Raw genomic sequence first — 14,011 nt, 5'->3', positions numbered from 1 at the left:
TATCAAGACAAAACTCAGTGCCTGCCCTACCAGATCATACACACACACACACACACACACACACACACACACACACACACACACACACGCTCATGTACGCATGTAAATACAAATTCTGTCCAAAGTGTAAAGTCCCTAGTGTGTCTGAGTACTTGCATACTTGCAACTCGTCTCCAAATAATGGCCAGGCTCTTAACCAAAATGGATCCAGGAGAGCATAGAAACAGAAGCAACAGAACAGAAACTAAGGCACAAACTAGGCTTCCTTCCTCTCCTTGGACAACTGGGTGCCCCAGTTCTCAGGGGTGCTAGTCACAGATTTATGAGAGAACTGAGAGTCCAGCAAGGCTAGCCCATGCCAGAAAGAGCATCCCTTCTGTAAATGTCCCTGACAGCCAGCAGCGGAGGGAGGTGGGAATGTTGGAGCTTTAATCAATACAATCCTTTGTTATGGCAAGGGCAGCCATAGGACTCGCCACAGTCTCTTTGCACCAGCAGCTCAAAAAAACTTCAAGAATTTGGCAGGCGAGAATTGGCAAGCCAGCCAGATTGCTCCGCTTTTGAAAGGTCATTCTGGACACCCAGACAAAAGCCAGCTTGGTATGTCCCGGCTGCCCAAACCCATAGCAGGTCAACAATAACCAAATTGGGAAATAGGCCCCAAACTTCAATTTTGTGCTGATGCTACACAAGCAAGACTCAGGATTGTCACCCAAAAGGACATCTCCCTCCTCCTGTTTATGTTTCTGGGTCAGCTATGAGCCTATCCCACCCCCAAAGAAATATCCCCTGGCCAGTCTGAATAACTGAAAGTTGTCCTTGAAATCCAAGTTCACAGCATCTTAGAACTGGAAATAGACCTTAGAAATCCATCTACGTATTTCTCAGATCAGGAGATGGAAGCCCAGAATTCTCGGGTGGCTTTCCCAAATAAGTTTTTAATTAAATGTTTGCATTCAACTTGGAATTATTCATGCCTCAGAAATCTCTTTTTTTTTTTACACTTTTATAGATATGAAACTAGCCAAATATTTTCTCCCTCATTTTCCTTTTCAAAGCCAAGGTTTCCATTCACAATGAAACCCAGAATGCCGAATTTCAGCTCCAAAGACACTCTGAGGGAAAATTATGTGTGAAGAACCAACATAATAGAAGGAGAAGTACAGTGCATTAAGCAAGAGAAGGTTTGGCACTGCTCCTAACCAGCTCTGTGTTGGGGCAAGCCACCTAACCTCGTGGTACTTTAGTTCCCACATCTATAAAATTGAAAAAAATTAAATTAAAATAATAAATGCCACTTCATACTTGGCTGAAAACATGGGCAACTATTCAATGACAGCTTGTGTATGACGTGATTTGAACTTCTGAGAATAAAGTTACTTTGTTAATTTAAGTTGGTGGATTAAAGAATTTAGATCTGGAATGGGCTTTAGAAATTATCCAGGAAAATAGTTTATAGATGGATCCTGGAGAAGTGAAAGGAGTAAACTGAGGCAGTATTTATTTCCTAGTGGTCTAATTTCCAACTCTTTCTTGAATCAGAACCTGGTTCATCAAATGAGGGGCTAGCGTCTTCCTTCCTAAACTTAGGAGGATAGCCATTTGTTCCTTTCTACTTGAGTGAAACTTGGATATTTTACAGAAGCATAATCTGATTTGCTAGTCCTTCTTGGGCTAATTTTCAACCAAAGAACAGAAAAAAGAGGAAGTGATGAAGCTTTTAAAAACACTTACATATATATTATTGAGGTCTTGGTGATGTTTGGGGATAGAATGCCTGCCTTGGAGTCAGGAGACTCATCCTTGGGAGTTCAAATCTGGCCTCAGCTATTTTTTAGCCATATGACCCTAGGCAAGTTACTTAATCCTGTTTGCCTCCCTTTCATCATCTATAAAATGAATTGCAAAAGGAGATGGCCAACCACTCCAGTTATCTTTGCCAAGAAACCCCCAAATGGGATCCTGAAGAGGTGGATATAACTGATCATTCAGTTTGTTTTTCTGTCAATTCCTTTTTCCTGAGCCCTTCTTTTTTCCCAGTTTCACCAGTGGAAATGGTATGATTCCTATCCGCTCCGCTTCTTCCTCTCTTTTTTTCCATTACTCAAACATATCCAGACTAGATGATCTCAGAGCACCCCTCTAACTCTAAATTCCTGGAACACTCTGACTATAGTCAGTGGGCAATAGAGAAAGCTACGGATGCCTTTTTAAACACCTAAGTATTGAGGTGAGTTAAAAGGGAAAAATCAAAACTAAAAAAGAAAAATAGATGAATATCTAAAGCCTGTTTAGAGATCACTTTAGAAAGCAAGAATGAATGTATTGGCGAAAGTCTACCAAATGGTTGTTGTGAAAGCTTTGAATATATTTTAATATAGAATAATATTTAGAATTATTTTTAGAATTCTAGAATTAGAATTATATTTAGAATAGAATTAATATAGAAAAATACATTTAATAATATATTAAAATTAATATTTAATATAATAAATAGTAATTGATATAAATAATATTTAATATAATATAGAGACAGTTAGATGGCCTAGTGGCTAGAGTCCTGAGCTTGGAATCAGGAAGATCTGAGTTCAAATCCAGCCTTAGATGCTGTGTAACCCTGGGCAAGTTACTTAACTTCTTTGCCTCAGTTTCCTTATCTGCCAAAAGATATGGAGAAAGAAATGGCAAATCACTCTAGTATCTTTACTAAGAAAATCCCAAATGAGTCACAAAGAATCAGACAGGGCTGAAAAACAACTAAATAACAACAAAATTAAGTCAACTCATAAATTTCCATCATGAATTGCTAAGGCACAGTAGATAGAACATGGAAGTTGGGATTTTGGAAGACCTGAGTTCAAATCTTGCTCAGGCACTTACTAGCTGAGTAACCGTAGGCTAGTCACTTGACCTTGCTTGCTTCAATTTTCTCATCTATAAAAAAGAGCTAATAACAGAATTTACCTCCCAGGGTTGTTGTAAGGACCACACAAGTTAACATCTGCAAAGCATTTTGCAAACCCCTGAAGACTAGTTATTATTATTATGAGTTGAAATCTCACTGAATGTTTGTTTTTTCTATTAATTCTTTTCTTTATTTTCCTTGCTTTCCTATGGGCTTTCTTTCTGCACCAGTAGTCTTGATTTTCCCATGATGATCTTTAAAATGAAATTGCAAAATTAGTCAAAGGATCCCAGAAGTAGAACCAGAGGATACCTTACAGATCCTCTAATCTAAGCCATTGATTTTACGGATGAAGAAACCAGCATCCGGAATGGTCAGGATGGTCTCTGACATTCATCCAGGGAGTAGGGATGGAGCCAGGATCCCAGATTCATACTCTACATCCTGGTTACTTCCTTTTTAGTCCCTGCCTTTACGTAGACAGGTGGACTAAGTTTTGTCAATTTCCTGTATCATTGATGTTTTATCATCACCAATACTGTTTTCCTAAAAATGGTAGAGCGGATAGAGCATCGGAGCTGGAGTCAGGAAGACTCCTCTTCCTGAATTCAAATCTGACCTCAAAAACTTTCCAGCTTTGTGGCCCTGTGTAAGTCACTTTACCCTGTTTGCCTCCATTTACTCATTTGTAAAATGAGCTGAATAAGGAGGGCAATGGAAACAGAATTAGCAGCTAGGAGGGTTCAGGAAAAACTTCATACCAAAAATGGCATTGCATTCTTTCTATTGAACTTTTGAAAGAAACTGGTTGTTGAATTCCCAATTTCCACTTTGTTTGAGTCTGAAAATATCACATGGATAAGGGCATGTCTGTGTGGTGAGTCATAAACTGGATAATCTGGGGGTGATTCTTGGCAGTATTTTGTGCCCAGATTATTTTTTTAAATGCAGAACACTGTTATGGAGTTGTCACTGACCTCCAATAAGAAAGAAGACTTATCTTATGAAGGATGCAGAAGCTGAGCATTTGAAATGAAAATTCTAATTGAAGACCCTCGGTGTCCTTTTTTGTGGATTTGAGTAATGATTTGCAGGAGCTCCTAAGAAGGATGTGTGTAGCTGAGACTAAAATTGGAAATAAACTGAATAAGTGTTCTGCGGCTGATTTGCTCTAGCTGAGAACTAGTGGGTTTGCCAGCTCATTTGGAGCAGTCTCTGTCCTTCACCCAGGCAGTCATTGTTCCAGAAGAGTGTGTGTGTGTGTGTGTGTGTGGTCACAAGGGGACTGGGTGACAGGGTGTGGGTAGACCGAGAACTAGAGAAACAACAGAAAATGCATTCCATGAAGTCACTGGAGTCATCTTTGATCTGAAGTGCAGCCCAGTGGTCTTGACAGGAAGACTGATAGCTTTTTGTAGGGCCAAAAACTCTCCAACAAGAAAAAACAATAATAAAAAGTAATTGCTGACATTTACGTAATGCTTTACAGGAATACTTCTCTTGAAGTCTCACAACAACCAGTGGCAGCAAAGCCTTCTAGGGGGTAGAATACTGGAACTGGAGTTAGGAAGAACTGAGTTCAAATCCTGACTTACAATGTGTTATTTGTTATTGTTCAGTCATGTCTAACTTTTGGTGACTCCAATTGTGGTTTTCTTGGCAAAGACAGTAATTTGCTATTTCCTTCTTCAGCTCATTTTACAGATGAGAAAATTGAGGCAAACCAGCTGAAATGATTTATCCACTATCCACAGCTAGTGAATATCTGAGTACAGATTTGAACTCAGGTCTTCCTGCCTCCAAGGCCAGCATTGTATCTACTGTGGCATCTTGCTGCCCTGCTTACTGTGTAACCCTGGACAAATCACTTAAATTCATCTAGACTATTTCCTTAATTAAAAAATGAGGACGGTAAACTCAATGGACTCCAGGGTCTATTCCAGTCCAAAATCTATGGTCCTTTGAACCCAAAGAGGTCATTTCTACTTCTATTATTGATCTCATTGAGATGAAACTCATGGTAAGATTTGAACCCCAGTCTTCCATAAACTCTCAGGCTCTGAGTTCAGTGCTTTGGCCACATTCTCCTATCCTATAACTCTAGTGACAAGTTTTCCATTTACTTTCCTTTCTATCTGTAAGAATAATGCAATAGCCCACTGTGGAGTAGATAAGATAATGTAACTCATCATACAAAGGCAGGGAGATCACTGTTGTGATTTGGCCTTTTGACACTTCTCAGACATTTGTAACTTTAGAACAGATTGGCTGATTTTTAACAAACATGGTGACTAATGCAGGTTATAAGGTTAAGATACCTTCAGAGATGGATGAGTTTATCCACCTGGCTCCTCCTTCCCTCAATATAGACAGTCTTCACTAGTTACTATAGCAATTTTAAAAAAATAACTCCTCAGAGTAACTCTCTGATAGTTACTGAAGCAATTGTTTTAAACCTTTACTTTCTATCTTAGAATTGATACTATCAGTTCCAAGGCCCAAAAGTGGCAAGGATTAGGCAAATGGGGTTAAGTGACTTGCCTAGGGTCATCTAGCTAGGAAGTGTATGAGGTCAAATTTGAACCCAGAACGTCCTATCTCCAAACCTGACTTTCTATCCACTGAGCCACCTTACTGTCCCTGTAGCATTTTTTAAATCATGTATAATAACCATCCTACTATAGCAAAAAAATATTTTTAATCATTGTCTGATCATCAGACTTCTGACAATGAAACTCTTCCAAGTGAGCTAGGCTAGCCCTCAGATGAGAAACATAATCCCTAAGCCCAAAGTCAGAGTATCTCCAACTAGACGGAGTTTGTCCTCCACATCCTCCAGATTGTGATCCACTAAGCATTTATTAAATTAAATTAAATTAATAATATATTTTATATAGATGTACAAATAAATACAAATGTAAAACAAATATATAAAATGTTTTATATATAAATAATAAAGATATAAAGATTTAAATATATAAATATAATATAATATAATAAAAATTCAATTGAATTTAAAATTTTAAATTCAATGAAATTCATTAAATATATTTAATTAAATAAAATTAAATTCAAAAAATTAAATTAACAAAACTATAAATTATACCCCCCAAAACCCAAAAGATCTAGTATATAACCTCAAAGAGCTTGCAGTTTACTGGACAGATAAAAGACATAAACCAAGAAGGACAGAGAGAGGGAGGAGAATTGTAGGAAGTAGAGGGCATTCCCAGTTTAGGTGAATTGGAGGTTATGTGGGGGAAAGATGGTAACAGGAAGTGGAAATGTGAGTTCAGGGAGCATTACGGTGGCCATTTGGAAGGAACATAGGCGTGGGAAGGTTCCTCCAGAGAAGCCATTCAGGAAGGTAGGAGAAGCCAGATTGTGAGGTTGGTTTTAGTGGAAGAGTTTGGTACCAGCTGGGTGGCAAAGGCCAGTCTTGGAACAAAGCAGAAATAAAAGTTTCCTCTAATGACTATAAGGAATGAGATCTAGTATACTCACAAAACTACCATATAGACACAAGAGGATATGTTTTTTAGGAGTCACATTGCCCTGCGCATAGTAGGGGCTCTTCATAGGTCAAATCTTCATAGATTTGAACAGAAGAAGAGTCTTCCTGATTCCAGGCCTGGCACTTTATCCTCTGTGCCAACCTTGCTGCCAAATTTTATATATATATATATATATATATATATATATATATATATATATATAAGCAAACATATGTAATTATTTTACTTATAACATATATTTATATATTACATATGTAACTATGTAATATATTATATAATATGTAATATACATAATCCAAGGCTTTGGTTTAATCACTGTTATTTGTTATTATTAGAACAGAGGAATGCTATAGATGTAGTTTATATTTCAGCAAAGCATTTGATAGTCTTTCATAGTCTTCTTGTGGTAAAGCTCTAATGAAGTGAGTTGGCCAATAACAGGACAATAAGACGTGTTTAGAGCTGGTTGAGCATCTGATCCTTTCTTCTCACATGCCTCGAGGATCTCTGCTTTGCCCTGAGCTCTTTAATGTGTTTATCAAGTGACTTAGAGGAAGGCAAAAACTTCCTCAGCGTGCAGAAGAAGCCAAGCCAGGAAGGGGAGTGGATGACTGAGAGGCGGTCTCCAAAAGGATATAAACAGGCTGGAGCATTGGACCAGATCAAGTAAGATGATGTGCAACGGGGAAAAGATCTGGAGCAGCAATGGGATGTGGCAGCCAACAAAGCTCCCTCCATCTTGGGCTTTATTCAGAAAGGCAGTGGAATGCCTGGGGAGCCAGAGGGGATGCTTCTCTCGTGGATAGTTCTCTCCACTCTGGTTAGACCACAAGAATGTTCCTTGGGGTGAATTGGGACCTCGTTTTAGAAAAAAACATCATTCAGTTAGAGCAGAGGTGACAGATGCATAACTCGTAGACCACATGTAGCCTTCAAACTCCCTGAGTACAGATTGAACCAGATTAAAATGTAATTGAGGGGACAGTGGATAGAGAGACTGGCCTGGAGAGAGGAGTTCCTGCATTCGTATCTGGTCTGAGACACTTCCTAGCAGTATGACCCTGGGCAAGTCTCTTGACTCCAATTGCCTAGTCCTTCCCACTTTTCTGCCCTGGAATTGATACTTCGTATTGATTCTAAGACGGAAGTCAGGGTCTTAAAAAATGTAATTGGGAAATATTTAATAAAATAAATTAAAATGCAGTAAAACACAGATAATTTTACATGTTAAAACTAAGTCAATATTTGGCTTGTAAGGATCCTTATGCATGACTTAGTGGGCCCCATTTCTGTTTGAGTTTAACATCACAGACCAGAGCAGAGTAACCAAGATGGGGAAAGCCTTATGTGGATCATTCCAAGGAAATGGGAATTTTTAGCCTAAAGAAGAAAAGACTAAGAGCTGGCATGAGAGGGTAGGTCAGTTCTGACAATAGCTAACCTCAGGTATATGAAGGACTATTGTGAAGAAGTAGAATTAAACTTTGGCTCAGATTTGAGATCTAGAAACAGTGAAACAAGTTGCAAAGAGACAAGTTTAGGCTTGACCTATTGAGAGAAATTCCTGTAAACCATCCAAAAATGGAATGAGGTCTTGAATAAATAAATAGATAAGTTTAGGTAGGATTATCTTTTTAATTATATTGGCTCTGCCCATCCATGAACATTTAACATTTTTGAATATTTAAATTGGACTTTGTATAAAAAGTATTTCATAATTATGTTCATGTGGTTCTGGGTTTATTTTGATAGGTATACCCCCAGGTATTTTATTTCATTTGTGGTTATTTTAAATGGAATATCTCTTTGTATCTTTTCTTACAGGACTTTGTTACTAGTGTATTTAAAATGCTGATGATTTATGTGGGTTTATTTTATATTTGGCTACTATGCTAAAATTGAGTTTCAATCAACTTTTTAGTTGAATCTCTAGGGTTTTTCCACATATATTATCATGTTATCTACAGAGATAATTTTATTACTTTGTGCCTATTATGATTCCTTCAACTTCTTTTTCTTCTCATTTTTATTGCTAGCTTTTCTGATATTATGTTAAATAATACTGATGATAATGGGCATCTTCGTTTCATTCCTGACCTTACTGGGAAGGCTTTTAGCTTATCAAGTTGAGGTCTTGAATAAAAGGGTTTTGAAGCAAAGGCTTTAGAATAAAGAGAACTTGAAACAAAGGCTTGATGACCATTTATCAACTATGGTGCACTGAAAATTTACCTTTAGACATGGGTTAGACTCGTGATCCCTGAAGTATAGGATGATAGAATTAAAGTTGAAAAGGGCCTTCAAAAACATACGATCATAGTATCAGATGTCAAGCTGGAAAGAATCGTAGAAATCTTCCTGTCTAATCTCATTTTATAGAAGAAGAAACTGAGTCCCGGGGAGGGTGAGATGTAGAGTAAATTTCTGAGGAGAGATTAGAACCCAGGTCTTCCTGGCCCTAAGAACAGGACTCTATCTTTTCTGATCCTCTCATTTACGATTAGGGGAAATGAGGGCTAGACTACACTTCCACCTCTGAGATTCTATAATTCTGCTGGCCACTGAAGTTGAGAGAGACTCAATGATTGACAAGCATCAGGCTTCATGGCTTCCTATCTACCATTTGGTCTTTCTTTGTCTTTGTAGGAAGCATCATTGGATTACAAATACAATGGCCATTCATTCAAGATGGCATCCCTGATTGGGAAATTAGACCAGGGCCTCTTGGGCCCAAATGGTCCCCAGACTTTTATCCCTTCTAATGAAATCCTCTTCCCAAAGAAGAGACTCGGTAATCTGAGGTTCAGCCTTCTCCTTTTTGGAGAGCTGCTTTTCGAAGGGAATCAGTGGCTGTCCCCATGCTCTGCTGAAAAGCCCTTCGTAACCTTATACTGTGTATTGGTTCACATGGCCATCATGCCTTTCAAATTTAGCAGCACTCTGGGATGTCCTTGGACTCAATGCTTATGTGCATGGAGCCTGTGAAATTCCAAAGAGGTCAAAACCTTCCCTTCCCTGTCATCTTTTTATTTTTTATTTTTCCAATTTTCAGAGCTGCTAATCTCATGGGATTGGCCAGGAAAGAGAGAGAATGATATGACCTATTTGGCATTTTCAGAAGCAAAATGCATTCAGGCCCAGGTTCAAAATGTCCTGAAAAAACCTGCCTTCATTTCAAAACAGATGAGGAAAGAAGATCCTTCTCTGTCACTGAATGGTAACTCCCAGAGGTGGGCAGTGGCCTGTATACCCTACTGGGAAGAATGCTTACAGATGGAAACCAGGAGGAAGATGACCCCCAGAAAGAATTGTGAAGGCAGTAGAGTGTGTCTGTCTTCACTCTTAGCACTTTGCACTTTGTGTCCTTATGATTTCCCTACGTTGTTCCCTATTCCAGTGGCCTTCAGGAATCCAATGCCTCTATGTTACCTTAGACCCTACTTTCATCAAAGGAAAAGAAAATCTGACAAAATAATTCACGTAGCCAAAACCGAAAACTAGAAAAAAAAACCATAAATTTCAACTCATCCAAGTGCCTCTTTTACAGCTAAGGAAACTGAGAGAGATTGGGGTGACCTAGATGTAGAGGTGAAAAAGTCCATAGAGGTTGGGTATTTTTGTAGCTGAAGATACTGAGTCCTAACAGATAATAAGTGATTTGCTTAGGATCACACAGGAATTCAAATCCCAATTCTCCTTTTGGCCAGATGATCCCTCTGCTCCCTTCCATTTTGAAGTCTATGATGCTCTGAATTCCTAAAGACCCTTATTTGTGGTCTGGGATATTAGAGTCAGAAAGGACCTTAGAGATCATCTAGTCCAGCACTTTTACATCCACCATGATATAGCTAAGGAAACTGAGGCTTAGAAATGTTAAGTAAATTGCCTATGGCCAGATGGTTGGTTAGAGTTTAAACCTGAACCTGGTTCTCCTGACTCCTAAGCCAGTGCCCTTTCTGCCACCCAAACCAGCCTCCCTAAGCAACAAGTTGATTCTGATCGCCAGCATCTGTCAGACTGGCCTATCATCGGATAGCACCATGGGATGCATTTCATTTTCAGGCCTTTGTGAGAATTGTCCAGATGCCACCAACTCTCCCTTAAGCCTTGGCTGGCAGAGTTTAGGTGGATCTAATTACGTGCTGGTCTGAGTAATGACATTATAGATAGATCCCCATATTGTTAGCACCCAAGCCTGCTGGCTGATTTGATTAAATGGCTTCGGATCTTCTTACTCTCTGTTTATTTGGATAATTAGATTGAATTCTGTCCCCCAGGCCCTTTCCCAACTCAGACTTGCCCCTCCCACTTGATCTTCTGTAGTGCATTCTTCTGAGAAGGATCCATTTCCATTTTATCCATGTATTTTGTGCTTAAACAAGAGCATCTTTACTTAGATGTGAATTAAAATGTCCATCAGAGCAGATTGGAAAAAGCCATGTTGAAGACTGGATACTCATGCCCTCGGGGACCTGCATTCTCAGCCATTGGTGGTCCTCATCATTGGGTCCTCAGTCATCATTGGAGAGACCATGTCTCCCATTGGTTAGAATGCTACACTTGAAGTCAGAAAGACCCACGGTCTCCTCCCACATCATTTGACTTGAAAATTAAAAGCACATGAGTTGTGATAGCCATCTACCGTGTCGAGTAGCGGATAGAGCCTGCTCTATTAAACTTTAAACGCACAGCCGTGAGCTCATGGTGTAATATAAGATGGGTTGTTCTCTTTGGGGAGGTGCTAGAGGGAGCTGTAAGACCTAAGAGGGGAGGAAAACCCTAGTAATAATGACTCCTGGCATTTCAATAGGCATTGAAGATTTTGGAAACCTTTTCTGTCAGTGACTTTGACCTTCATATCAAGCTAGTAGGTAGGGAGATGATGGCATCCATCCAGATGCCCTGAATTCAAGTTCCTCTTCTGACAAATGACAGATATTTGCCTGTAGGAGAATCACTTACCTTCTCAGCGTCCCAGGAGGCTCTCAAGAGTATATAAGTGCCAGAGAAGGTCTAGAAAAAGAAAGTTATCACCCAGAACTCCCTATACAGATAAAATCATGGGTCTTCCTTCTCCCACCCCTCAAAACAAGCAAAACGATAAGTGTAACCCCGATATATGTCCTTATTATGTAGGTTGGGAAACTCAGGAAAATGACCTGCCCAAGAGAACACAGGGAGCAAGAATCCATAGCACTGAGATTTGTCTTCTATCTCACTTTTATTTCACTACAACCCACTTCCCTAATATGTGTAAGGGGGGGAAATGGAAAGCTGAGATAAAGGATAAACTAATATTATTGATCACTTTTTTGAGGTGTAAGGTTGGATGCTATTTTAATTTTTATCGGTAACTTCATATTTCTTCCCATAGAATAAACATTAAATCTGGACAGAGTCCCTCTATATATAGGTTGCTCAACAATTCAGTGGAGAGATCTCTGGACTTGGTGTTGGGAAGACCTGAGTTCACATCCTACCTTAGACGTTAGCCATGTGACTGAATGATCCAACATCAGTTGGCTCATCTGTAAAATGGGGATAATGATAGCTTATGGGGTCGTAGTGGGACTCCAGTGAGATGATGTCTGTAATGTACTTTGCTCACGCCAGCTGTTATTATCATTGCGCTGAGGTTGATTTCCCGTTCATCAGGGACGGTAGAAGTTGACCACTCACACTTCCCCGTTCTAATGGGTAGTGCTTGCCTGTCCTTTCTTGTAGGAACGGCTGCCCTTGTTGACCTTGGTGGCAATGTTGCCTCTCATCTCTGGAGATAACCTGGGTAAGTTTTCACACTCTTAATCTTCCCTTGCGTTACGTGTCTCAGTTATGTGATGACGAGGCAAGTCATGCATGCATGAGGAGAACTAGCCAAGCCCATGCCTTCATCGTGAAGGACTGCATTGACATTGCCATGTTTCCATGTCCAACCATGGGCTGAGTCACTGTCCCAAATCATGCAACCTTCCTAAGGACAAAGACCTTGCCTTTTTATACAATGAGAACAGCGGGTTCCCTAATTGGAGGTCTGGAATTCATCAGATTAGTGTTAGATATGCCTTAGAAATCATTTCCTTTTCTCCTGAGGTCTCCATGTAGAGAGCTGGCATCAAAGTTCTAACTAGGGTGGGGTAACTGGGTCTTTTCCTCAGGGCACAAAATTGAGAAGATGCTGACAGATGGATTCTGAATGCCAAGAAATTATGGTTTTCATATGTGAAGTGATCTTCGTGTGGGCACTGTGGATATGGTTTTCAGGAGGTCAGTCTATGATATTGACAGCCACCAAGAGAATTTCAGCCTTAAAACCCATTTAAAACAAATTTCCTTTATCCTCATCTTTTCATAAGACACTCCGAACCCGTGATCTCTACTAATCCATTGGTACGAGACACACAGGGGCCATCCTAAGAAGCTGCTAAGTTGAAGCTTCTTGATCCCCATTTAGAATGTGGGCCCCCTAAGAGCAGAGATGCTTTTAGGGAGGGAAGTTGTTTTTGATTTGTATTTGCATCCCCAACACCTAGCAAGGTGCCTGTCACATGAAGTAAACTTAATATTTGTTGATTGATCGTAAGTTGTGTTATTGACTTAATATCCATGACTGTGCTCCCAATAATGTACAAAAGATCTTGATCACAAGAAACCTACATCTCCTCTCATGCATCCTGTCTCTGGCTAAGAAGGGCATCAAGCCACGTTTGCTAGTGATGTGGAATAAGCCTCAATGATATCCACTTATGATGGGTGGGTTGTATTTCCCATCATACCTAGGGTCCCCTGAGAGGTCCTGTTGTCCATATATCACCCCAGAATTATTTCAGCCCTTCTTGATTTAGAACAGCAGATCTTCATTGACCAGAGTACAAAATCATACCATTTTTCATTTCCCCAAGAGAGACCTTTTAGAGTTTCCAGGGATTTCCCCTAATTCATAGATCATACACATTTAATACTTGGCAACTGGGCTTCTGTTTGGTTGGAAGGTGAAGGGCACAGCCAAACGTTTCCGTATTCTTGCTCAAACCAGTTGGGGGGAGAAATTTGTATTAAATGGAAGGCATTTATTTGAGCATATTTTAACAAGCTTTGTGAGTAGGTGAGGGGGGTAAGGAGGAGTGAAAAAAAAATCAAGCTAAGAGAGATTCTTTTTTTTTTTTTAAACCCTTACGTTCCATCTTAGAATCAATACTGGGTATTGGTTCCAAGGCAGAAGAGCAGTAAGGGATAGGCAGTGAGGATTAAGTGACTTGCCCAGGGTCACACAGCTAGGAAGTTTCTGAGGTCAAATTTGAACCCAAGACCTACCATCTCTGGGCCTGGGTCTCAATCCATTGAAGCATCCATCCAGCTGCCCCGAAGAGAGCTTCTCCATGTCCTTGGAGTTGTTTGATCATTTTCAGTTGTATTCTACTCTCTGTGATCCTATCTGGGGTTTTCTTGGCAAATCTTTGGAGCAGTTTGCCATTTCCTTCTCCAGCTCATTTTACAGATGAGGAAACTGAGGCCAACAGGGTTAAATAAATTGAACTCATGAACATGAGTATTCCTGATTCCAAGACCAGTGCTCTTCCACTCTACCACCTCG

At 39.8% G+C, this 14,011-nt stretch overlaps 1 protein-coding gene across 12 annotated transcripts in view; it reads left to right on the top strand.

The window, feature by feature from the left end:
• Positions 1–14,011, top strand: part of THRB (thyroid hormone receptor beta) — a 468,459-nt gene that overhangs the window by 286,429 nt on the left and 168,019 nt on the right. For 11 of the 12 annotated variants that reach the window (XM_056800353.1, XM_016426467.2, XM_056800351.1 and 8 more), the window contains exon 3: positions 12,145–12,205. The exons of the other annotated variant lie outside the window; for it this stretch is intronic. In XM_056800353.1, the coding sequence (XP_056656331.1) occupies positions 12,145–12,205 (61 nt within the window). The remainder of the gene's footprint in view (positions 1–12,144; positions 12,206–14,011) is intronic. 12 annotated transcript variants of the gene reach the window in all.

This window comes from Monodelphis domestica, chromosome 5 (assembly GCF_027887165.1).
Source record: "Monodelphis domestica isolate mMonDom1 chromosome 5, mMonDom1.pri, whole genome shotgun sequence".
In the NCBI taxonomy this organism is placed as follows: domain Eukaryota; kingdom Metazoa; phylum Chordata; class Mammalia; order Didelphimorphia; family Didelphidae; genus Monodelphis; species Monodelphis domestica.
This window is presented reverse-complemented; position numbering and strand designations above follow the sequence as displayed.